Source organism: Sebastes umbrosus, chromosome 11 (assembly GCF_015220745.1).
Source record: "Sebastes umbrosus isolate fSebUmb1 chromosome 11, fSebUmb1.pri, whole genome shotgun sequence".
Classification (NCBI taxonomy): domain Eukaryota; kingdom Metazoa; phylum Chordata; class Actinopteri; order Perciformes; family Sebastidae; genus Sebastes; species Sebastes umbrosus.
In genome coordinates, this window is record NC_051279.1 from 26,481,879 (window position 1) to 26,505,730 (window position 23,852).

The following is a 23,852-nucleotide window of genomic DNA, read 5'->3' on the forward strand; positions in this document are numbered from 1 at the left end:
ATACACTCCTTGTCCCTGGTGGCTGGAGTATGTTGCTTCTCTGATAGATCTCTCTGGAGCGGGCGGCATGGGGAAGGAAGGCTGCGTCCTCTTATTCCTCACCGCAACTGAAACCGACTGCCAATCCCTAACCCTAACCCTAACCTTAACTATTCGAGATCAGTGCCTAACCTTAACCATTCGAGATCAATGCCTAACCTTAACTATTCAAGGTCAATGCCTAACCTTAACTATTCAAGGTCAATGCCTAACATTAACTATTCAAGGTCAATGCCTAACCTTAACTATTCAAGGTCAATGCCTAACCTTAACCATTCAAGGTCAATGTCTAACCTTAACTATTCAAGGTCAATGCCTAACCTTAACCATTCAAGGTCAATGCCTAACGTTAACCATTCAAGGTCAATGCCTAACCTTAACTATTCAAGGTCTATGCCTAACCTTAACTATTCAAGGTCAATGCCTAACCTTAACTATTCAAGGTCAATGCCTAACGTTAACCATTCAAGGTCAATGCCTAACCTTAACTATTCAAGGTCAATGCCTAACCTTAACTATTCAAGGTCAATGCCTAACCTTAACTATTCAAGGTCAATGCCTAACGTTAACTATTCAAGGTCAATGCCTAACCTTAACCATTCAAGGTCAATGTCTAACCTTAACTATTCAAGGTCAATGCCTAACCTTAACCATTCAAGGTCAATGCCTAACGTTAACCATTCAAGGTCAATGCCTAACCTTAACTATTCAAGGTCTATGCCTAACCTTAACTATTCAAGGTCAATGCCTAACCTTAACTATTCAAGGTCAATGCCTAACGTTAACCATTCAAGGTCAATGCCTAACCTTAACTATTCAAGGTCAATGCCTAACCTTAACTATTCAAGGTCAATGCCTAACGTTAACTGTTCAAGGTCAATGCCTAACGTTAACCATTCAAGGTCAATGCCCAACCTTTTTCGACATACCATGACCTTTTTAAAACTTTTTTGAACATACTAAGCCAAGACCTTTCTATGACTTTTTTCTGACATACTATACAATGATGTTTTTATGACTTTTTGCGACATACGATACTGACTTTTTTTTGTTTACATTTTTCAACATACTATACAATGATGTTTTTTTTACTTTTTCCGACATACTGCACTGTGACTTTTTTTTCGACATACTATACTATGACCTTTCTCGTCAAACTACTATTCGTTCATATACGTTCATGCGCGCACACTACACACTGCAGAAGACTTTATAGCTCTGAGAATATCTAGTGAATGTAAAGTGGACGTTTGTGCAGAAATAACTGCTGCAGCTCCTCCAGACCAACAGAGGTTTCCCATGTTTTGTGAAGTGACGGGGCTCTGCAGCGAAAAACGTTATTGTCTCCGACCGGGTGCCGGTGTCTCCCCTGTTCCCTCCGGCCGCGGTCGGGAGGCTGAAGCAGGAAAAGCCAACACTAAGGTCAGCACTGATTCATGGAGCTAACATTACTGCCAAGCAGGTGAAATATAGAGTGATATTGTGGTTTTAGCTGACGTGTGTCGCCTCACTGTTTTGAGCGATGCTCGTTCATGTCTATTTAGAGCGAGCAAGTGTGAGCCCGACGCTGACTTTCGTTGACTTAACGGCCACAGGTGTCGCTGTTAACAAGCAATTCTGATTCTTACAAACAGTCCCTTTAAACATACTATACTATGTTTTTATCACTTTTTACCACATTCTGTACTATGACCTTTTTTGACTTTTTCGACAAACTATACTGAATATTTTTGACATACTATACAATGATGTTTTTATGACTTTTTGTAACTTACGATACTGTGACTTTTTTGGACATACTATATTGACCTTTTTCGACAAACTATACTATTGTTTTTTTTTTTACATATTATACTATGACTTATTTTAAACAAACTATAATATGTTTTTATGACTCTTTACGACATTCTGTACAATTAACCTTTTTGACTTTTTTCGGCAAACTATACAATAATGTTTTTATGACTTTTTTTGACATACTATGTTATGGCTTTTTTCATTTCTTTCTTCGACATGCTATACTATGACTTTTTTTATTACTTTTTTCGATACAGTAAGCTATGACTTTTCATCCCTTTTTTCGACATACTATACCATAACGTTTTTCATAATTTTTTTCTATGCCTTTTTTTTTGCCATAATTTACTAAGACTTTTTTCGACATACGATACTATGACTTTTTTTTATCAGTTTTTTCTACATACTATACTATCACTTTGTTATCCCTTTTTTCGACATACTATACTATGACTTTTTAATGACTATTTTCGACATACTTTACTATCACTTTTTTATCAGTTTTTTTCGACATACTATACCATGACGTTTTTCCTCACTTTTTTCGACATTTTATTCGACATTCGATTAAAAAAGTCATAGTATACTATGTTGAAAAAAGTGATGAAAAATTCATATTATAGTATGGCAAAAAAAGTCTATATGTATATCTATATCTGTCGATATCTATATCTTTTCATAACATATAAACCCACATCTGTACCAAATGTGTTGCTTTTATCACAAAATGCACAATTGCATTGCATGTTTAATTACCCCTCTACATCAGGGCTGCACGGTGGTGCAATGGTAGGCGCTGTCGCCTCACAGCTAGAGCGTCTTCTCCCTGTGTTAACGTGGGTTTTCTCCGGGTTCTCCGACTTCCTCTCGCAATCCAAAATCATGCAGGTTAGGTTAATTGTTGACTCTAAATTGCTCGTAGATGTGTATGTGAGTGTGAATGGCTGTCTGTTTCTATGTGTCTGTCCTGTGATAGTCTGGAGACCAGTCCAGGGTGTACCCCGCCTTTGCCCAATGTGAGCTGGGATCGGCTCCAGTCCCCCCAGGACCCTGAATAGGATAAGCGGTTACAGATAATGGATGGAACTACATCAGGATTAATTTACCCACATGTTATGCCACATCTGAAGAACAGAGCCTGATCACTGTGCTGAGCTTGCTTCCTGGATATTCACACTCCCACCCATCTGTGATACAGTTAGATACTAGATTACAAATGGTATAGAGATAATATAAAATATAATAATATATTATAAATGATTTATTCATTTTAAGAAAATCAGCAACAGGAAAAAAGTGAAAGTATATTTTAAGAATCATTCCTGACCTGTTTGTAGATGTAAAGTTTAGAGATTAAGCAGCTGTTGGATCTTCCAGATAGAAGATGACTTATTAACAGAGGTGACCTCTAGCTCACCCGGTTCTGGCGATTGCATTCACACTTCAAAAATCATAAAAGTGGTGTTCATTTGTGGAGATTATCTTGCTGAACAAAACGTGTAAGTATCATAAACGTTTGTTTGCCACGGAGCTTATTTTCTGCAATAATCCAAAACCCTATGACATCCAAAGACTGACGCTGATACAAAACACTGCTGCCAGGCTATCAACACGAACACATCACACCGATCCTTGCTGCCCTTCGATGGTTAACTGTCCAATTTAGAATTGAGATTTTACTGCTGGTTGTTAAAGCTATGTCGGGCTCCTGCGTCTACCTGTGATCTGTCTTGAGATCCTCTGGCAGGACTATATAATGGTTCCAGAGTCTCCACTTGTCACTAAAGGTGACAGACCTTTGCTGTGGAACTCCAGTATCCTCTTTGAAATTTCTTTTTAAAATTCACTAACCTTCGGGGTGGCAGTAGATGAGTCTGTAGGGACATGGCTTGGGAACCGGAGGGTCGTCCTGGGTACTGCCAAGGTTCCCTTGAGCAAGGCACTCCTACAACTCTTCAGGAAAAACCCAAACTGCTCCTATTCAAGGATGGGTTAAATGCAGAGAGTACATTTAAGTGTGCTGTGTACAATGTGTGGCAATAAAATAAATTGAAGCGTTACTGATGTTACAGAGCTGTCCGTCAATTAAGGTTGTCGTCACCACTGCATTGCATTGTGGGATATTTATGCTGCCGTAGTGTCCAGGATCGCATACTGTAATATTTCACTGGAAATTGTATGCAATTCATGAACTATTGGTTCCATACTAAGCTTTTGGACATACTAAAATATCTCACACTGTTCTAGCATACTAAATAGCATGTTAGTGTGGAATTTCGGACGCAACCATGGTCCCACATCTCTCACCCAGACAACAAGACCCAAGGGCATAGTGGCCGTACAGCAGATAGCAGTAGACCGGTCATTCTTAAGCAAAAAAAAACCCAATTACATGACTTATCGTAGAAGAATAAAGTTTTTTAGGCGTTTTTTTTAAAACAACGACGCAACCTACCTTTGCAAAGGTACATCATATTTTTCTCACAAGCCAATCAGAGCAGACTGGGCTTCTTCAGGAGGGGGTCGTCTTTAAGAGACAGGCGATAAAACGGAGTGTTTCAGACAGAAGGTGAATACAGGTATATTCAGACAGACAGGATGAGAAAAATAATGTGTTTTTTGAACGTTAAAGCATGAAAACATGTTCTAGTAGAAACCCAAAATACAAGTATGAACCAGAAAATGAGCAGGATATGTCCCCTTTCACTGATGGTACTTGTATTAACAGTTTAAATTATTTTAAATATTATATTTTATTTACTTTTATTAGTTGTTTTTGTTGTGACTTTGTTTTGTAAGGTGCTATATAGTTATTAATATAATAAAAGAGGCTCAGTACTTACTTCCTGTACGTATCGTTTAGATTATAGTCAAAAAAATAGACTGTAGTATTCAAGAGTCGCACACGTTGTACAGTAAATAAAATTTATTTTCATTGTTCAGACAACACACAGATTCCTCATTCAAATGGAAATAAAACAGTCAGCTGGTCTCAGTCCACGGGTACCGCTGCTGCTGAATGTCCTCTCTCCTCATCAGTCAGCAGCCACACCTGCATTTCAAACGGCTCCTGGTGCTGAGGGGAAGCAGCTTTATAAATATCAAGGCTCCTCTGGGGGGTGTGTGTGTTGTGGAGGGGGGTGAGGGTGTGTGGATGGCTGGGGGGGATTAGAGGTGGCTGCGAACGAAGGCTCATTTGCGCTGAACCTGTGTGAAGGGTGAGGGCAGCTGGATGGGCTGGACAGACTGGAAGGGCTGGACGGGTTTCTTGCGGGAGTCTGGGGAGACCCTCTGGACCGCCGTGGGCAGCAGCTGGTTCCGTTTGATGATCTGCAGGGCCAGCTGGGTGTTTCCTGAGGACGCACGACACACATCCAGGGGATTATCTACTGATCTTAACCAGTTACTCACATACTGTACAAAGGAAATACAGGTAATAAACCACATCAGCATGACCAGCCAAAGAGGAGACTGCTGTCCGTGTTTAGAGAGCAGTTTGAGATCTGTGATAACAATGTCATTATGACGCCTTGACTTTAATATCGATATCAAAATGATGCTTTACTTCGCTTTCCAGATGTGCCACTGTCCAAGAACTTTACAACATGAGCGTTTAAATAAGAAGCCATTGGATTTAATGTATAATTACTACAATATCTAAAAAGCCATTTAGACAGCATGCATGCACACAGTAAAGCTCTAAAAGCAGTTGGCTGTTGGTATGTCTGGGAAGACTGCTGGTCTGATGATTACTGTATTTTTATATCTTTTGCCCCACACCATGACAGGAATCTTAAACATGGCTCTGAAGACAGAGTGTGTCAGTGAGTGACTGTTGGAGGTCTGACCGTTCTGTAGCTCTAAGTAGACTCCCAGCAGGATGGCTTCAGGTGGAATCTCCTTGGTGTTCACCATAGATGCAGCCTGATGAACACAACACAACTTCACTGTCAAATTATTTCAACAAGAGAGATTGTTTAGTCAAACTTCTTTTTTTCCAAGGTCAAGAATGATCTTTCATGGTTAAGAGAAGCTTTGTTTTTCATGGATTTGAATGAAACCTTGCGTCTTCACACATCAGACAGTTAGGGCTGTCCCAAATACCAGTTTTTGGTACCGAACCGCCAACCTCCTGATTAGTGGACTCCATCTACGAGCCACAGCCGGCCCAAACATGTCCAAGACCTGTTGAAGTCATGCATCTGTTGTCATGGTTACCTGATGCAGGCACTTGCGGGCCTTCTCATACTCGCTCCTCAAACAGTAGGCGCTGCCCAGGTTGAAGAGCATCATGGCCCGAGCTGCTGTCACACTGCTGGGGTAACACAGGGGAGTCTGCTTCCCTGCTGCACACAAACGAACGAAGGGAACTATTATAGGAATATCCTTAATAATACTTTAACTTATTCTTTTGTAAGACTGTAGCAAATAGTTCAAAGCTTCATTCATAACGTTGACATTGGAATTGTAAATCAACATTTGAATTCTAAATGCAGTACCTGTGAGGGTTTCTGGACAATATGTGTCATTGTTTTGTGTTGGTAATTGATTTCCAGTAATAAATATATACATATATTTGCATAAAGCAGCATATTTGCCCACTCCCATGTTGATAAGAGTATTAAATACTTGACAAATCTCCCTTTAAGGTACATTTTGAACAGATGAAAAATGTGATTAATTGCAATCAATCACGTTTAAATATTTTAATCGATTGACAGCCCTAGTTTTTAATCTAACAAAATATTCTGCTTCAATCAATTTTTTTTGGCATTTAGCCTTTCAAAAACAACATTTTCACTGCAGTCAAAAAAGTGTTTGCTCTCCCACTTGCTTCCGCTCACAAAGGGAAGCACACGCTGATGAGTTATACTCATTAAAGAAAGTTGATTTACCATAAAAAGACTAACACAATTAATCCGGTTAATCACTTTATTCAAAATTAGGTTTTTTTTTGAGGATTTTAAATATTTTTTAGAGTGATGACGTCATAAAATATGACGACAGACATTCAAAGCTTCATTCTAAAATCTCAATAGAAGCTTTGAATGCAAAAATAAAAGACAGTCGGCACAGCCCTATTCTTTTATTTGTATGCTACAGTTTCATATAATTAATGAAACTGTATTTGACATCAGAATGTAATTCTTACTGTTTTACTTTTGGTTCTATTTTGACTCGAATGCATCATGTAATTTTAATGTCCATTATCACTGTTTAAATATTATATAGATGAGATTTTTAACTGTTTCAAGTAAAAATCATGCATTAAGTTTTAGACAAGGTGGACTCACAGGACTCGACGGGCTCATCTCCTTTGTCAGAACCTGTTGACGGAAACATACAAGCATTAAGGAAAAAAGCCTCAATTGGATGTTTTGAAGAGTAACGTGTGAAACCTACAGACCTTGGTCTTGCTCGCTGGTCAGCACTCCCATTGACACGTCGCTGACATTCTCTGGGTTGAGGTGAGCGATAGCGTCAGAGATCCTGTCCAATGAAATGAGGGCTTCAGCAGCGTAGAGGTGACCCAGGAACCTGAGGAGGAAAAGGAGGCAGACAAACCAGACAGCTGAGTGATTCAAAGTGGAGGACATTATAGCTGGGACGATACACCTATCTCCCGATTCAATACTATCATGATACTTTAGTGCCGATTCAATATATATGGTGATTTTTAAGTATTGTGATTCAATATTGCGATTTATTGTGATTTTTGTTAACTTTTTTAACATTAGACCATGGGAAAAAGTTGAATCATACACTTCTAGGGACGTAAAAATGTTTGATATTCAGCATGTATGTAGTCAGAGATGTCCTGAAGTCAAATATATCAATCATTGTCAGGAATTATTTATTACATTTTTGAGAGCAACCCAAAAATCAAAGAATAAAGACATTTCCGTCACAAATTAGTGGTATTTTCTTTTTAATTTATAAGGGACATGAAATGTTTTATACTTCTGGTGAATATAATCCAATCAATCTTATTTCCATAGATGTATTTTGTATATACAGTTCCCTTTATTAACATCTTATTTTGAAAACCGGACGTAGTCACACGTGTATACTTCCTCTAACTTCTCAAAGGTCGTCGCTAGCTCTCCCGTCAGCTCCGTTCTCTCTATACATCCATGGTCGGCGCCATCGGGGCCGTTTGAATGCATTTAACATAAATGTCAGTATATTGGTGCTCTACAGCTGTAGCGTCGGACCATTTGACCACGGAGATGAGTGACGCCGATAACGTTGTCTGTCCATGACAGAGTTAGCATGCAGCTTTAGCCGTGATGTCTAGCTCTGCTTTTCCTGCAATGTGTGAAACCCAAAGTGTTTCCATACTTTACTGTATGTGTAGTATTTACCACTTTGGATTTAAAATGTTTTGTACTTTCTCGTTTCGGTTAGCTGTGGTTTGTTTTGGTTGACTGATACGGAACAAATATGACGTCATGTTACTCAGACTATAACAATAAAAGCGGTAACCTCCTTCTACCTCCTCATAGACTCAAATGAAGCAAATATATCGAGTCTGGCATTAAAAAATCTATTTCAAAATCCCCCCCCAAAAAAAGTTGCAATACATACACTAGGTGATTTTTTCTCACCCATAGAGGACACAGCTGGCAAAACCTTAACCCACCATTGTGCTCATTTGTGACAACAGAAGAAAAACAGAGCAGGTTGAGAAACAGACCCAGAACTTACTTGAGGGATCCAGACACCTTGGTTTGATGGAGCAGTTTCTCAGCGTGGTTTAGAGCCATCAGGTTGTCTCCCAGTGCTAACGCCACATAGGCACTACAGGCCAGGATGGAGCACCTACACATCCAACAGTTGACATTACTGATGAGAGTACAGCCCTCTACAGGTTATGCAATGCTCCTGAATAATGGCTGAGGTGTGAGAAGAGATGAGAAGCGTCATTACCTGAGGTTTTCTACCTCCTGTTTTCTGAGAGGAGACGATGGAGCTGCAGACAGGAACTTATCAGCCTCCTGACCTTTCCCACTGCAACACATCACCAGAGCACATATAACTCCACTGAGCCACAATCAAACCTCCATCACAGCGCAGCATTACACACAAGTCATCATTGATCAGATGGCACACAGTTATTGTCACAATATCATCATGTTGAGTCAGTTGATTTATTTTTCCATGCCTTTTGTTGCTCAGCACTAAAAACATTTATGCTATATATACACTTGTCATTTATCAATGCAACATGATTAATGCCGAATTTGATGGAGTTTTCTGCATTTACAGAAAATCCTCGCACATTTGGATATATGATGAGATATCCTGGAAACATTTTTGATACCTCTCCTACTGCTTTAATGCTATAAAGCACGGAACCTGCCAAAATCCAAAATAAATTAATAAATGACTGGATAAATTAATAAATTGGTCATTAAATGTAGCAAAAATAATATAAAAAATAAATGTAGCCATTATATTAATTGATAAAATGTGACATAAATTGATATTTCTATTTTAATTTGCTTCTTTATCTTTGTATTAATTCCCTTATTTACTCTTCTGTTTAATTTTCCATTTTATTTATTTATGTATTTACTTTTGCATATATTTTTTTATTTATTTTTAAATATATGTATTTATTGATGTACTCATGCATTTAGTTATGCACGATTTTCCCTTTGCATTTCAACCCTTATTTCTTTCCCCAAACTTATTTATTTATGTATTTTTTTTCGTTATAAATTTCTTTTTACATTTCTTTAAGCATTTCTGCCTGCAGAAATAAATAAACAAATGCAGAAAATAAATAAAAAAATGCATACATACATAAATAAATACAAACATTTAATAAATAAATAAATTAGTTCCATATGTATCCTAACACAGTAATACATTACAAATCTTTACTGCAACTATTCACGTCGCACATCGACGCAACTCACAGCTTGTATTAAAACACTGTCATTCTTAAAGTATTGGTGCTAATAAAATGGGGTATTGTACCATTTTTAACGGCAGGGTACTGCAATACCTTTCTAGTATAAGTTTACCGGGCAACACTATATGATAGACATTTGCTGGTCTTTCTTCTGCAGTGCTACATTAGATACAATATCTAGTGGTGAATGTGTGTGTGTGTGTGTGTGTGTGTGTGTGTGTGTGTGTGTGTGTGTGTGTGTGTGTGTGTGTGTGTGTGTGTGTTTGTGTGTCTCACTGACCTGCAGGCGTCACTGTTCTCGCTGCCGCTCTCGGTGCTTCCTGACTGACTGGAGCTCTTGGAGCCGTTCTCTGTCTTGCTGTCCTGCTGCTGGTGTTCAGGCAGTAGCAGCAGAGCGTTCCTCAGGCAGATGGCGGCAAACTCCATACTGGCTACTGGGATGGCTGCTGACTGGCCCTCACTGTAAAAAACACACACACATTCAGCTTGGGCAGATTCTAGTCAAAAAGAGCATCAGGTCGATATAAGCAAGCTAGCTACTAATTAGACATATGTGTATATGTCAGTGTGTCCTTAATGCACAGACATGATATTGATCTTCTCACTCTTGGCAAGAAAGCAGATGTTGAACTATTCCTTTAAAGAGAAATCCAAGACTAATGTTGCATTCACACCAAGAGCGAAGCGGATTTTCGTCTCGCTTTACTCGTGCGAGCTGGATCGCCGGAATCCTTTGTGTTCATTCACTCTAGACGCGCCGGAGAAGAGAAGGAGCTTGTCTCCACAGATACCAACAACTTTTCTTTCCGCCATCAACCACGTAAGATATAACCACTGTTGCTGCTTTGTATATGTTCTGGAAGTCCCAGATATGTCAGAAAACCAAATGCCTGTATCTAGCAAGTCACACATCGCTACTGCGGTATGAACCCAAAAAGAAAAGATTGTGCTGTGATTTAACTGCAATAAACGGATCAAAATGATGCTGAAATAACAACATAATGATGCCGATTTGTAAAAAGTCTGAATTCATGCTTTGTCAGGTCTGTACACAAGACAACAAGCAAACAACTTTTAAAATGCTTTTTCTCTGAATGGAGTTTGGATGGATCAGTGCCAGGCTATGCAGCTGCTCCATCCAATAAAGTCATCTAGGCATAAATACGGCAGCAACGTTGTTGTTTCTACCATAAACAGTCTGTGGTTTATACATACACACACATATATATGTACACAGAGTTTGGTCCGGTCTCTGTACAGATATGATGTACTGTCGTAGCTCTGGATGACCACAGATGGATGCAAGACTTTTTTCCTCCATTTCTGACTCAACAGTGTCAGGACGTTAGTGACAGGAGGAGAATCTTATAGGCTTTCCTTACACAGTGTCACACAAATTTCTCGCTCAAGTTGAAATATTTCAACTCCTGAGAATGAGGCAAATTTTGCGTTGTGTTCTTCGCACCATTCACGTCACCCAGCGCGAATTGGCGTCTATTCTCCTCTTTGTATTGAATCTATATGTAATCACGGTGCGCGAAAACTTCGCTTCGCCCTTGGTGTGAATGCGCCATAACAGCACCTTTTACAGTAGTTTCAGTGTCAACAACTAACATGCAGCACTGCTGCCCTTTGCTGGACAGTGAACGTACATGTCTAAATCAGTAGTTTCACTTGTTTCACAGGGCTGGAGGAGGGACTTGTTGGTGTAAACACTGACCTGTAGATAGTGTTCTGGGTGGACTGGGAGGCCAAGACGATCTTGCGATGGTAGCCTTGCCCGACAATAGACTGAACTATACCTTTTTTACAAGGTAAACCTTTGCTCTCCTGCTCCGACCCCTGCAAGCAAACACAGCGAGCGTGACATAACTTTATGTGGTTTTCTGTTCACCTTTATACAACTGTACAGGATGGTACCATCAATTACATGTTTAAACTAACATTGCAGTTGCTGCAAATGGTATTGAAATCATCACTGAAGAAAAATAGGTTGTCCATGGTAGTTTCTGAAGAATTAGTGAAGCAAAACCATCACCATTATTAATACCAATTGTACTACTTCGACTAATATTTAAAGTGAAAGGGACATAACATATCTTGATCCATAACATAACCTGCTTCAAAAAAAAAAATTTAGGGAGTGCAAGGTTGTCTTCTTTAACAACAGATACTAACACTGACAAAGAAAATATGCAAAATCACAACAAGTAATCTTAAAAATACACAAAAAAGGGAAAATCCAAAAAGGCAAAATGCTGAAACAAGGCTAAAGTCAAACCAGGATCTACTTACCCCTTTGTTAGCAGAGATGCAGCACTCTGCCAGTCGCAGCCACAGTCTGGGGTTGGAGTGGTAAACCTGCACGGCCTCCATCAGACACTCGAAAGCTGCCAGAGGCCTGCCGATGTGCAGCAGCTGAATACCACAGTTATACAGCAGCTCATAGCGCTTGTTGGCTAGTAGAGCACACATGGGGATACCTGTGAACTTCTTAGCTGGAGAGCAAAAGGAACAACATCAGAAAAGGACTTGTTACCACTGGGGACCCACATATAACAATACATTTTCCTAATTGGCTTAGTTCAAATTGAAGCACACACTTTACACAAAAAGATAACATGGGTGTGTACAATATTTTAATTGATTTGACAGCCCTAGTTTCTGTATAAAGTAGCTTGTTCCTTTACGATGAGAGGCTGTAGTCAGTTTAGATTCAGTGATTTCAATGGTGAGCAGATATAACGGCGAAACATTAGATTCTGTCCTGTGTGATGGAGCAAGCAACGAGCTTTTCACATCCGAGCCTACGGGAGGTGAGTGCTTGAGAGGAATTAGTGCTCGCCGTGACTCACATTGCCCGCTACTGCCGTCGCCCAGCTGTGCGCAGGTGTGGTCGTTCTCTTGCAGCGCCTTCTTGAAGTAGAAAATGCCGAGGTTATGTTTCCCCATTGCGAAGTGAATGCAGCCCAGATTGTTCCAGAACATACATCGAACACATTCACCTGAATGAGACAAGTCAGAACACATACACAATCCATCAACAAACACAAAAAAAATCATCAAATGTGACCGCTACAGCAAGTTACGTCTCCAATGAAGACAACATCTGGAGGCAATAATGACACATCAACAATCTGACCCAGGATGGGTCACACCAGGCTTATCAGAGAAAGCCATCAATCTTGAGAGGTACAGTAGTTTGTCACCCGTCTTGATGGGTCCGGGATGCTCTGCGATGTTGGAGCTGTTCAATAGCTTCACTGCTTTCCGGTAGTTTCCTCTCAGGTACTCAAAATTACTCTTGAGGAACAGTGAGGGTGCAGACTGATGGGAGGAGACAGGAAACACAGGTCAGAGAGGAACACACTTCTACAGTTCTCATCGGCAGAGCGATGGGATGGTCAGTGTATGCAGAGACAAAGTTCTGTTGCGTTCATTCTCTGTATGTATTTGTTCATGTTTTACAAAGGGTTTAACCTGAGCCAGGCCAAGATAGTAATAATATCACATCCATACATGCTCAGTAGTAAACAGGTGTTTAATAATAAAAATAATAATAACTATATATTTTTTTATCATGCTGGTTTTGGATCGGTACTCGGTATTGGGCGATACCGCAAGTTCAGGTATCGGGAAGGAAAAATGTCTACCTAAGGGACCATCAAAACACTGACATCACATGCATATCCTTTATATATTACATCCCCTCCCCCTCACTGTTGTGATGATGTAGCAACAACACTGAGACTCACGTTCCCCGCTGTGTTCATCACTGATTTGATCTCCCTTTTACAGGCCTTGGAGGATTTCATCTGAATGTAGGCTCTCACTTTGTACTGTAAAGGAAACAACAGTCAGTCACAGTCAACGGGATGGAGACACCGACACAGAGAAACAGCGCATGTTAAAATCTACGAGCCCTTGCCTGGTGCATCTTTGATTTGGCTGCCTCGATCATGGCCGTGAACTCTGCCCTCTGGTTTGCTCCGTCTTTGTTGGAAGTGTTGCTCTGGAATCAAGCACAGCACTCAAACAGTAAACTGCATGCTTTTACATCTGCTTCATGTGACGTATTTAGTTAGTGGCCTCAGAAACAACTAAATACTAGTGGTGAAAAAAAAAAAATCAATTCAGCTATGTATCACGATTTATTTTTTTAACGATTTTTAAATGCCAGAATTGATTTATTCGCTTCGTTTGGGTCTTTTTGGTGGTTGAAAAAAGTTAACGCTTTTATTGTTGTAGTCTGAATAATGTGACGTCATATCCGTTCCGTATCCGTCAACCAAAACAAACCACAGCGAGCCGAAACGACAAAGCAGCAAACGGCGGAGGGTCTGCGTGGATGCGACCTGCACCCTCACATGTTAAATCCAAAGTGGTAAACACTACACATCCAGTTAAGTATGGAAACACTTCGGGTTTCACACATTGCAGCTAAGCAGAGCTAGACATCACGGCTAAAGCTGCGTGCTAACTCTGTTATGGACAGGAAACATTATCGTATTGCGGTGACGTGCGATCAATCCCAATCTCTTTCCCAGTTGTAGCCATTCAAGTTACACAGCTGAGATATTTAGTTTGTTTAGTTGGATAACAGAATAAAACCCTTTTTAAGTGTGGTCTGAAGACTTTGCTAACAGTTGTCATACAAAGAATTTCTGTGAGTTTGAATGAACAAAGACACTGTTTCGCAAAAGCCATACTGCCATAAAAAATAGAGCAGGTTGTGTAAAACTGTAATTCTCTTTTCATGTCAGTGTAGTGTGGCGGGATGTACCTCTCCTTTGCCGTTCTTGTTGCTTCCTTGTACAGAGAGTTTGTCCAGCACAGCCAGCAGGTGGAGGGCCTTCTCTGGCTGGAAGGTGAGCAGGTACAGATCCACCAGCAGGAAGCACACAGCCTGAGCAAACTTCTCTGCTAGGACAAATAAAACAATGACTCCAAGCCAAACTCATGGCTGACAGACACATGGTTCCTATCACGGTCAGATTCACTGGAATACTATGGTCAAGACAACCGAGAGGCTGTATCCCCCACAGTATTATTGTTAATGCGAGCCTTTCTTTAAATCATCATCACATTTCCAATAAACAATCCCACGGCTGACTCGCCTGCACAGTGAATTTAGCTGTTGTTTTGGGCCAGGTCCAAGTCAAGCCTCAAAGACTTGAGACCTGTGTTTATTAGGGAATTATGGGAATTTTGGCTTGCACATCCATGTCATCCATTATTCATACCAATTTGGCAGAGCTTCAAAAGGGAAAACTACACACAGCATAGCATTCTTCAATATGTATGGCTCAACAAGTCAAGTGTCCTCAGCTTTTTGCCTTAAAACCCTCGTCTTCAAGCATTCAAGTGACCAGGCAGATGAGTTCAAGTCAAGCTGCAAGTCTTCAATTCTGCGAGACAAAGTCTCATATCTGCGACTCAGATTATTATTTTTTATGTCATATATGACATTAAAACATTGTTTACCATCATGTTAATCAACATTCATTTTAAACATCTTCTGTGAGAGCTGAAACATTGATCGATGAGATGTTCAAAGTAACGACAATTGCTTGTCGCATGCCGTCAGGGCCGCGTCTGACGTTTTTCCAACCTACTTAAGCCTGGAGCACACTGCCCGCTTCATGCTCGCGTGACGGCAACGTCGCGTGTTGTTTTTTATTTCGGCGTCCATGTTAACAGGTTAGAGTGGACACACTGCCCGCATGAGACGCACGTCAGACGCGCCTCAGACGCACGTCAGACGCACGTCAGACGCACGTCAGACGCGCGTCTATTTTATAGAATAGAAGGCTCGCCTATTTTACACGCGAGCCGCTTACCTCTCGGCTGCGTCTCCCAGCAGCAACAGACAGTGAAGGTGATCTATTGGCAGTATATGAACATCATACCAGCAAGATTACTACAGTTTCCATGTCTAGACATCTGTAGAATATGTCACTGACCATCAATATTTTACACTTCCTATCTAGATTTCAAAATAAAAGGCCTCTAGCGTTTTTAGTGCACAGAATCATGCATTCGTTAACACAATGCTTTTATTCTGAAATACTCTAAATAAAGCAGTGGTGTACTTGCAGGTTTCCATCAAGTTAATATAGTACAGGCTTTTAATTTTGTAAACACTGTAGTAGTCATAGCAGAAACCCTACATATGCTATAAATATAATAGACTGGGTTAATAGGTTATAAGAACATCAGGTGATGGGCAGTATTTTTCTCTCTCTCTCTCTCTCTCTCAACAAACACCACGTAACTTTATTGTTCTTTCTTTTAGAGGTGTTATTTAATTTTTTTTAAAGATATTTAATAATAATTTTCGTTTTCTAAAGGTTAACAAATAACGAAACTGTTTATTTTGCTTTGTTTTATAATAATAAAAAAACCCACTTTACTTATATTTATCATTCTGAAATACTTCAGGTGTTTTTCTCCATCAAGGCGCAGTTCAGCAACAAGGTGGTGAAAAGCTCCAAGTTGCCTGAGATGTCGGAACATCAGCATTTATAATGTAAATTGCTGTCCCGCCCCAGATGTAAATTAAGTCGTTTTCGATAAAAGCCGCAACCTGGAATGCTGTAGAACAGGAACCCGAAACCCCCTGGAAATGTTGTTTAAAACTGTGCCAGTCAAAGTGAAGAGGGATTGCTGTAGACTCTCTCTTACTACTAATGTATTTATTTATTTTTTTGTATTAATATATAGCCCACAGAAATCCGTCTTCACTGTCAATGAAGAGGGATTTATATTTATATATATATATATATATATATATATATATATATATATATACAGACGTAGGCAAAGTTGTTGGTAACGTTCCGTTGAAGAGAGAAAAACCCACAATGGTCACTGAAATAACTTGAAACTGACAAAAGTAATAATAAATAAAAATTTACTGAAAATGAACTAATGAAAATCAGCTATTGTTTTTGAATTGTGGTTCAACAGAATCATTTTAAAAAACAAACTAATGAAACTGACCTGGACAAAAAATGATGGTACCCCTAGAAAAGATGTAAAATAATGTGACCATAGGGACATATTAAACTAAGGTGTGTCCTGTAATTAGCATCACAGGTATCTTCAAACTTGTAATCAGTCAGTCTGCCTATTTAAAGGGTGAAAAGTAGTCACTGTGCTGTTTGGCATCATGGTGTGTACCACACTGAACATGGACCACAGAAAGCTAAGGAGAGAGTTGTCTCAGGAGATTAGAAAGAACATTATAGACCTTCATGTTAAAGGTAAAGGCTATAAGACCATCTCCAAGCAGCTTGATGTTCCTGTGACTACAGCTGCACATGTTATTCAGAAGTTTAAGGTCCATGGGACTGTAGCCAACCTCCCTGGACGTGGCCGCAAGAGGAAAATTGATGACATATTGAAGAGACGGATAATACGAATGGTTACCAAAGAGCCTAGAACAACTTCCAAAGAGATTAGAGGTGAACTCCAAGGTCAAGGTACATCAGTGTCAGATCGCACCATCCGTCACTGTTTGAGCCAAAGTGGACTTAATGGAAGACAACCGAGGAGGACACCAAATCATAAAAAGGCGAGACTGGAATTTTCCAAAATGCATATTGACAAGCCACAAAGCTTCTGGGAGAATGTCCTTTGGACAGATGAGACAAAACTGGAGCTTTTTGGCAAGTCACATCAGCTCTATGTTCACAGACGCAAAAATGAAGCATCCAAAGAAAAGAACACTGTACCTAATGTGAAACATGGAGGAGGCTCGGTTATGTTCTGGGGCTGCTTTGCTGCATCTGGCACAGGGTGTCTTGAATATGTGCAGGGTGCAATGAAATCTCAAGACTATCAAGGCATTCTGGAGCGAAATGTGCTGCCCAGTGTCAGAAAGCTTGGTCTCAGTTGCAGGTCATGGGTCCTCAAACAGGATAATGACCCAAAACACAGCTAAAAACACCCAAGAATGGCTAAGAACAAAACATTGGACTATTCTGAAGTGGCCTTCTATGAGCCTGATCTAAATCCTATTGAACATCTGTGGAAGGAGCTGAAACATGCAGTCTGGAGAAGGCACCCTTCAAACCTGAGACAGCTGGAGCAGTTTGCTCACGAGGAGTGGGCCAACATACCTGTCAACAGGTGCAGAAGTCTCATTGAGAGTTACAGAAATCACTTGATTGCAGTGATTGCCTCAAAAGGTTGTGCAACAAAATATTAAGTTAAGGGTACCATCATTTTTGTCTAGGCCAGTTTCATTAGTTTGTTTTTTTAAATGATTCTGCTGAACCATAATTCAAAAACAATATCTGATTTTCATTAGTTAATTTTCAGTGAATTTTTATTTATTATTACTTTTGTCAGTTTCAAGTTATTTCAGTGACCATTGTTGGTTTTTCTTTCTTTAACGGAAGGGTACCAACGATTTTGCCTACGTCTGTATATATATATATATATATATATATATATATATAGCCCATAGAAATCCCTCCTCACTGTCAGTGAAGAGGGATTTATATATATATAAATTTATATATATATAAATCCCTCTTCACTGACAGAAAAGAGGGATTTATATGGGCTATATATTAATATTTATGTATGAATTTATTTGCTTGTTTTTAATAATACTTACAAATTACCACACAGTTCTTACCCTTTTTTGTCTTAAATAAATATAAATCACATTTATCATGAAGTTAAATGGCCATTAAAAGGCAAACTCTATGTAGAAAGAAAGGGCTGTCAGCAACAGCAAAAACACAGCTGACAGGTAGCTCCGAGACGCTCCCGAGACGTGGGTAACTCGCGTCTAGTGTGAACACCCTAGGTGGGCATGACGCGGCCACGACGTGACGCTGCCGTCAGGCGAGCCTGAAGCGTGCTGTGTGGCCCGGGCGTTAGGATGAAACCAATCCCACTTACGTATGACGAAAGCATACTTTCAGCTAGATAGCACACCCCACGGTCCCTCCGCCTCACTCCCCGTAGGAGGAGAGCGGTCAGTAGCTCCGAAGACGGACCTTCAGTTAGTGGCTGTAACAACTGGAATTCAGCCAGCGCCGACTCCCCGCCGGAGCAGCAAACTTTTTGTTGCTGTCGTTACACAGGTTAGAGCGCTGCTGCTGGCCACCACGCTGTGACCGCCAGCGCTGGGGTTTACGCTGGCTGAATTCGAGTTGTTACAGCCGCTAACTGAAGTCCGGGTCCGTCTCCGGTGAAGTAGTCTCCTAGTGGCAGGGAATGAGTTGGAGGGACTGCAGGGAGCGAGCTAATTCTAATCTCATTTGTGGTCTGGTAAACAAAATTCATCGAATTCAGTGCCTCATATCACTATTTTCCAAGCACTAAGCATGTCATATTTCGGGGCTTTCGCCATACGGAAGTGGCCGTGGTTTCATCCAAAGTAGGTTGGAAAAACGATAAGATGCCTGAGGGCCCAAAGTCATGTCCTCAAAATGCTAATTTGCACCCCCAAAACCTAAAAAGGTATTCACTTACAATGATAAGATGTTTTTAAAGAGCAGCAAATACCCACATTTAGTTTAGCGGCAATGGATCAGCTGTCTGTTGATCAACCAATTGATTACATCAGCAGTACACTTGAGTAAAGCACCACAACATACCAAATGGTTCCAGAAACTGGTAGAGCCTCTCTCCTATGGCGATGGCTTCAGAGTACTGTCGCATATGATAGTGGATGATGGCTTGGTTATAGTACAGCAAGCTATTTTCAACATCATCCAACCCTTCAATGTCCTCCGCTGATGTGTGAACCTGAAAGATAAAAACAGGATGTTTGATGAAATCCGCGTCATCATCAGGCAAGCTAAGCGCCGTTTGTCTAGAACGTCCACTGAAAACAGATTCAACTTGAACTGAAAGCATGAGAAAAATATGACCCACATTTCAGCAGTTACCTGGTTCTTCATTGCCATTAGTGTCTGCTTCAGAGTCCCTGTGGTAGTTTGACTGCTTTTGTAAAACTCTACGACAGCTTTATTCAAGGCGATCTTATAGTCCTCTTTGTTGAGCTCATGCAGGGTTTCAAGTTGTTTGAGAGACTCGTCGTACTTCCCGGTCTATGAGGAACACAGAAGGCTGTTTAACCAAATTTGCAACATAATAGAATTTCTTCTCGCTTTTATTTTTGAAACCTAGGAAGGAGGTGACTTACCGAAAACGCTTCATATGCACTGGCTGCCATTTCTTTCTCTTGGTCCGCCACTCCAGGTGATGATGAGTTGTCATGCTTTGCCTCGTTTTGTTCTGATCCAAATGAAAAAGAGAGAAAAAAGTCAAACATTGACCTCAAACCAAGGCTATACATGCAATTGGGATGAGCAATGTTGCCAGCCTGTATTGACTGAAGCTTCACTCAGTTGCCACTTTATTAGGTACACCTTTCTAATACCGGGTGCCTTTGCCCCCAGAACAGCCTGATTTCTTCGTGGCATGGATTCAATTGGCAATCCCGACCGACTTTACTGTCTTTCAGAGTCTGTAGCAGGTTCAGCTTTAGAGCTAGAGATAAGATACATACATATGAAACTAGAAAACCGAAGGAATCCATTGATTGGTACCAAACATGTCATGCTTGGTTGTCGGGAGATAAATAATGCTCCGAAGTTGGGCTAAATTTTGGCGAGAAAAAACTGGCATGTTAATTTCCAAAGGGGTCTCTTGACCTCTGACCCCAAGATATGTGAGTGAAAATGGGTTCTATGGGTACCCACGAGTCTCCCCTTTACAGACAGGCCCACTTTATGATAATCACATGCAGCCACAAACTAGAGACCTAGAAGATTCAGAGGATGGATAGCTTTCCTAGCTAGATTGACAATAAGGGGGTTTCTGAGCAGTTTACACAACAGAAGTGCTCGCCATCCAATCGCTGAAAAATGCAATTCTTGCATAAATCTCAAATCACAGCATGGCTTATTCTAAATTGTTCCTCAGGGTCTTGGTGTCTTAATGTGGTATTTTGGAGGGATTATTGATTATTTTTATCAATTCTCAAGTGGTAAAAAAATGGTTAAATTTAGCATCAAATCTGTGAAACAAATGGTATCAACCCAAAAATTGCTGCAACAATTTATGAGACACAATACAGCACGGGGATGACAATCATATACTTCTATCATCATGTTCTAAACCCTTATACACTTTATTTTAATTAATTAATTGATGTTTATTTCTGATTAATGACTAGAAAACCCTGACACACAGTGCAGCATCTCAAATTAACCTCCAGGTTCCCAGCTTCCAGATGATGTACACCACTTCTATATGACATCTACTGTTGACCTGCTATCTCCCCCTAAAGACCCCCTGGACCCCCCTAAAAACAGCTCCATTGTGGGTCTCAGAGGGTTAAGGTACTTGCATTAACGAGCAGATGGGTGTACCTAATAAAGTGGCCACTGAGTGTACATGTCATGACGTGATGTTGGCGGATAATTTGAGAACCTCATTAAAAAAACAGACATTTTAAGGCATCAAACACAACACGTTCATTCTGATATCACCTTTACATAAACCTCTAAGACACGTAATCGTTGATTCATTTAATCCATCTCAAACCAATCTATGTGAGTAAACACCTCACCCGGAGAAATGCTTCACCCTGGTAACGCTAACTGTTAGCATTGTTGTTAGCCAGCCTGTGGCTATCCTCTCCATGTGGGATTAACTAAATATTCCTGGTGGATTATATACACGCCGAATTTACCACAAGACGCCCAGGACGTTAAGGATAGTGATGTTAAGGTGTGTTTGGCTCGTATGTGCTTTGCCAGTGAAGAATACACTTCAATGCGACATTAGTTGAATGGAGTTCTGCCTGAGCGTGCGTTGAGGCAACATGCAGCTCGGCTAGGCTAACAGGCGCTCTGCAGGGCTCCTCTGGCTGGTTAGTGTTAGCACACAGAGCTAAGATAATGAACAACTGAGCCTTACACGACTGATTCCCTCCTCAGTTCACTACCAGGTATTAATGTGACAGATTGCATTAAAAGGTGCATCTATTCAAAGCTAGCTAGGCATACCTAGCTCCTCCAGTTAGCATTAGCTCACGCACTCACCTGTGTTTTCTGCCATCTCTGGGCTCTGTTCAAGGACAGTTAGAGATCCTGTGTTTGTAGTTAAGATTAGGTTAGATTAAATCCCGCTGACTGGCGGATGAAACGTTAGATGTATAGGTGAATACTGAATAATCTCCAGTGTTTCACACAGTAGATAGCTAGCTGAGGTCTGGCTGCTCCGCTCTAAACAGATTCTTCTTTGTCGTTTTGTTTACAGTTTGCAACCAAACGCGTCATAACGCAGCAGCGCCCTCTGTTGTCATGGAGGAGTCAGGAGAATATACATCAGGTGACATGGGCCATCAAACAAGCTATGCATGTGATAGTGTTTTTTTTTTTATAAATTGGCATGGGTCTCTTCAATATTTATTTGTTTAAAAAATGTGAAAAAGTATAATTGTTTTGGAATTAATGACAATGACCTGATATTTTCAGGTGGAATTTCATTCATTCATTTATTCTCACTGTGCAATATCATTTTCCACTTGTGCAATTTTGTTAATAGTCTGTTTATTGTCAATACTGTATATACTGCTTCTATTTTTATACTTACTTCTATTTAAATGGTTCATATTTTGTTACACTTTGTTTAGCTCTTTTTTTTACTGTGTTAGCTGTACATTGCAAATTTCCCCACTGCGGGACTAATAAAGGAATATCTTATCTTATCTTACCTTATTATGAGCTTTAGATCAGCAGGTTCCCCCTTGAGCTACCACTCAGTGATCAGGTAAAATGGGCCAATATAAAAAGAGGGCATAAAACAGTAATTTAATCTGAAATATTTTTTTATTTTAACAGTAAATTAACACTTCTGTTGTCTTTGGTGTGCCATAGTAACAACACCATAAATACATTTCATGCAATTAAAGAGACTGTTTGTAAGAATCAGAAATGCTTGTTAACAGCGACACCTGTGGCCGTTAAGTCAACGAAAGTCGGCGTCGGGCTCGCGCTTGCTCGCTCTAAATAGACATGAACGAGCATCGCTCAGAACAGTGAGGCGACACACGTCAGCTAAAACCACAATATCACTCTATATTTCACCTGCTTGGCAGTAATGTTAGCTGACCAGACGGAGGTCTCTCCATGAATCACTGCGGATCCTAGTGTTGGTTTTTCCTGCCTCAGCCTCCCGACTGCCCCCGGAGGGAGACACCAGCACCCGGTCAGAGACGATAACGTTTCTCGCTGGGGAGCCCCGTCACTTCACAAGACACGGGAAACCTCTGTTGATCTAAAAGCTGCAGCATTTATTTCTGCACAAACGTCCACTGTACATTTACTAGATATTCTCAGAGCTACGAAGTCTCCTGCAGTGTGTAGTGTGCGCGCATGCACGTGAGGTGGAGCAAGCTGAGTGAAGGCAAGTAGGCAGGCAGAGGAGCAGAGGAGCAGAGTACAGCAGAGACTCCGGCCCTGGAGACCAAAGCTACGGTCTCCCCCGGATACTACAACCACAGCCAACACTGTTTAACAGACGGGCTTCACCAGATATAACTTTGCGGTTTTGGTGCTTCCGTGTAGTTTGTGTTGGAGTCTTGTCTGAACAGCGTAGCAACACGCGAGCACGCATGGGACACAGACCCCGGTGATTTATACGTGTAAGAAGTTACAAACAGTCCCTTTAAAAAGTTGAACAAATAATCAATTGAGTAATGCATTTAAGAAATAACTGATCATGTTGTATGGCGGTTGGTTTCTGCACATTGGTGTCTTTGTGACTGTTTTGTGTCTGTTTGACCTCTGCATTTAACCCATCCTAAGCATTTAGAAGCAGTGAGCTGCTGTGAAGTGCCCGGAGAAAATTAGTACGTTTTAGACAAAAAATCAAAACATCAAAAAGCATTAACATTTCCAGTAGCTTGGTCTTAATATCTCATAGTCAGGTCTTGTTAGGTCTTGGTCTGCGTTCCCTTTCAAACACTGTCTGCAATGCATAGTTTAGAAAAAGATTGTTAAGATTTTGCTTGGATACAAACAGTATCTAGACCTATGAAGCTGTTTTGCACCCTTTCTGT

The 23,852-nt window shown here is 40.5% G+C and overlaps 1 protein-coding gene across 2 annotated transcripts; it reads right to left on the reverse strand.

The window, feature by feature from the left end:
- Positions 1-4,744: 4,744 nt before the first annotated feature.
- On the reverse strand, positions 4,745-22,064 carry cnot10 (CCR4-NOT transcription complex, subunit 10). 2 transcript variants are annotated; one of them, XM_037783565.1, is made up of 19 exons: positions 21,832-22,064; positions 19,926-20,017; positions 19,669-19,830; positions 19,375-19,525; positions 14,541-14,680; positions 13,686-13,769; positions 13,513-13,596; positions 12,967-13,084; positions 12,613-12,762; positions 12,053-12,255; positions 11,478-11,599; positions 10,038-10,217; positions 8,767-8,847; positions 8,545-8,658; positions 7,244-7,374; positions 7,131-7,163; positions 6,055-6,182; positions 5,685-5,760; positions 4,745-5,189 (listed from the first exon to the last, which is right to left on the reverse strand). In XM_037783565.1, exons 1-19 carry the CDS (start codon positions 21,845-21,847, stop codon positions 5,029-5,031), a joined length of 2,226 nt encoding a protein of 741 aa, XP_037639493.1. In that variant the 5' UTR covers positions 21,848-22,064; the 3' UTR covers positions 4,745-5,028. The 2 variants fall into 2 exon arrangements, with proteins under 2 accessions (XP_037639493.1, XP_037639494.1); XM_037783566.1 differs by having other exon boundaries at positions 5,029-5,189; positions 14,541-14,677.
- Positions 22,065-23,852: the final 1,788 nt, after the last annotated feature.

Coding starts and splice junctions, on each gene's coding strand:
- cnot10 (XM_037783565.1), bottom strand. Junction 12,256..12,612: donor CGACGGCAGTAGCGGGCAAT/GTGAGTCACGGC, acceptor TTTGCTCTCCAG/CTAAGAAGTTCACAGGTATC. Junction 5,190..5,684: donor CTACTTAGAGCTACAGAACG/GTCAGACCTCCA, acceptor GTGCGTCCTCAG/GAAACACCCAGCTGGCCCTG.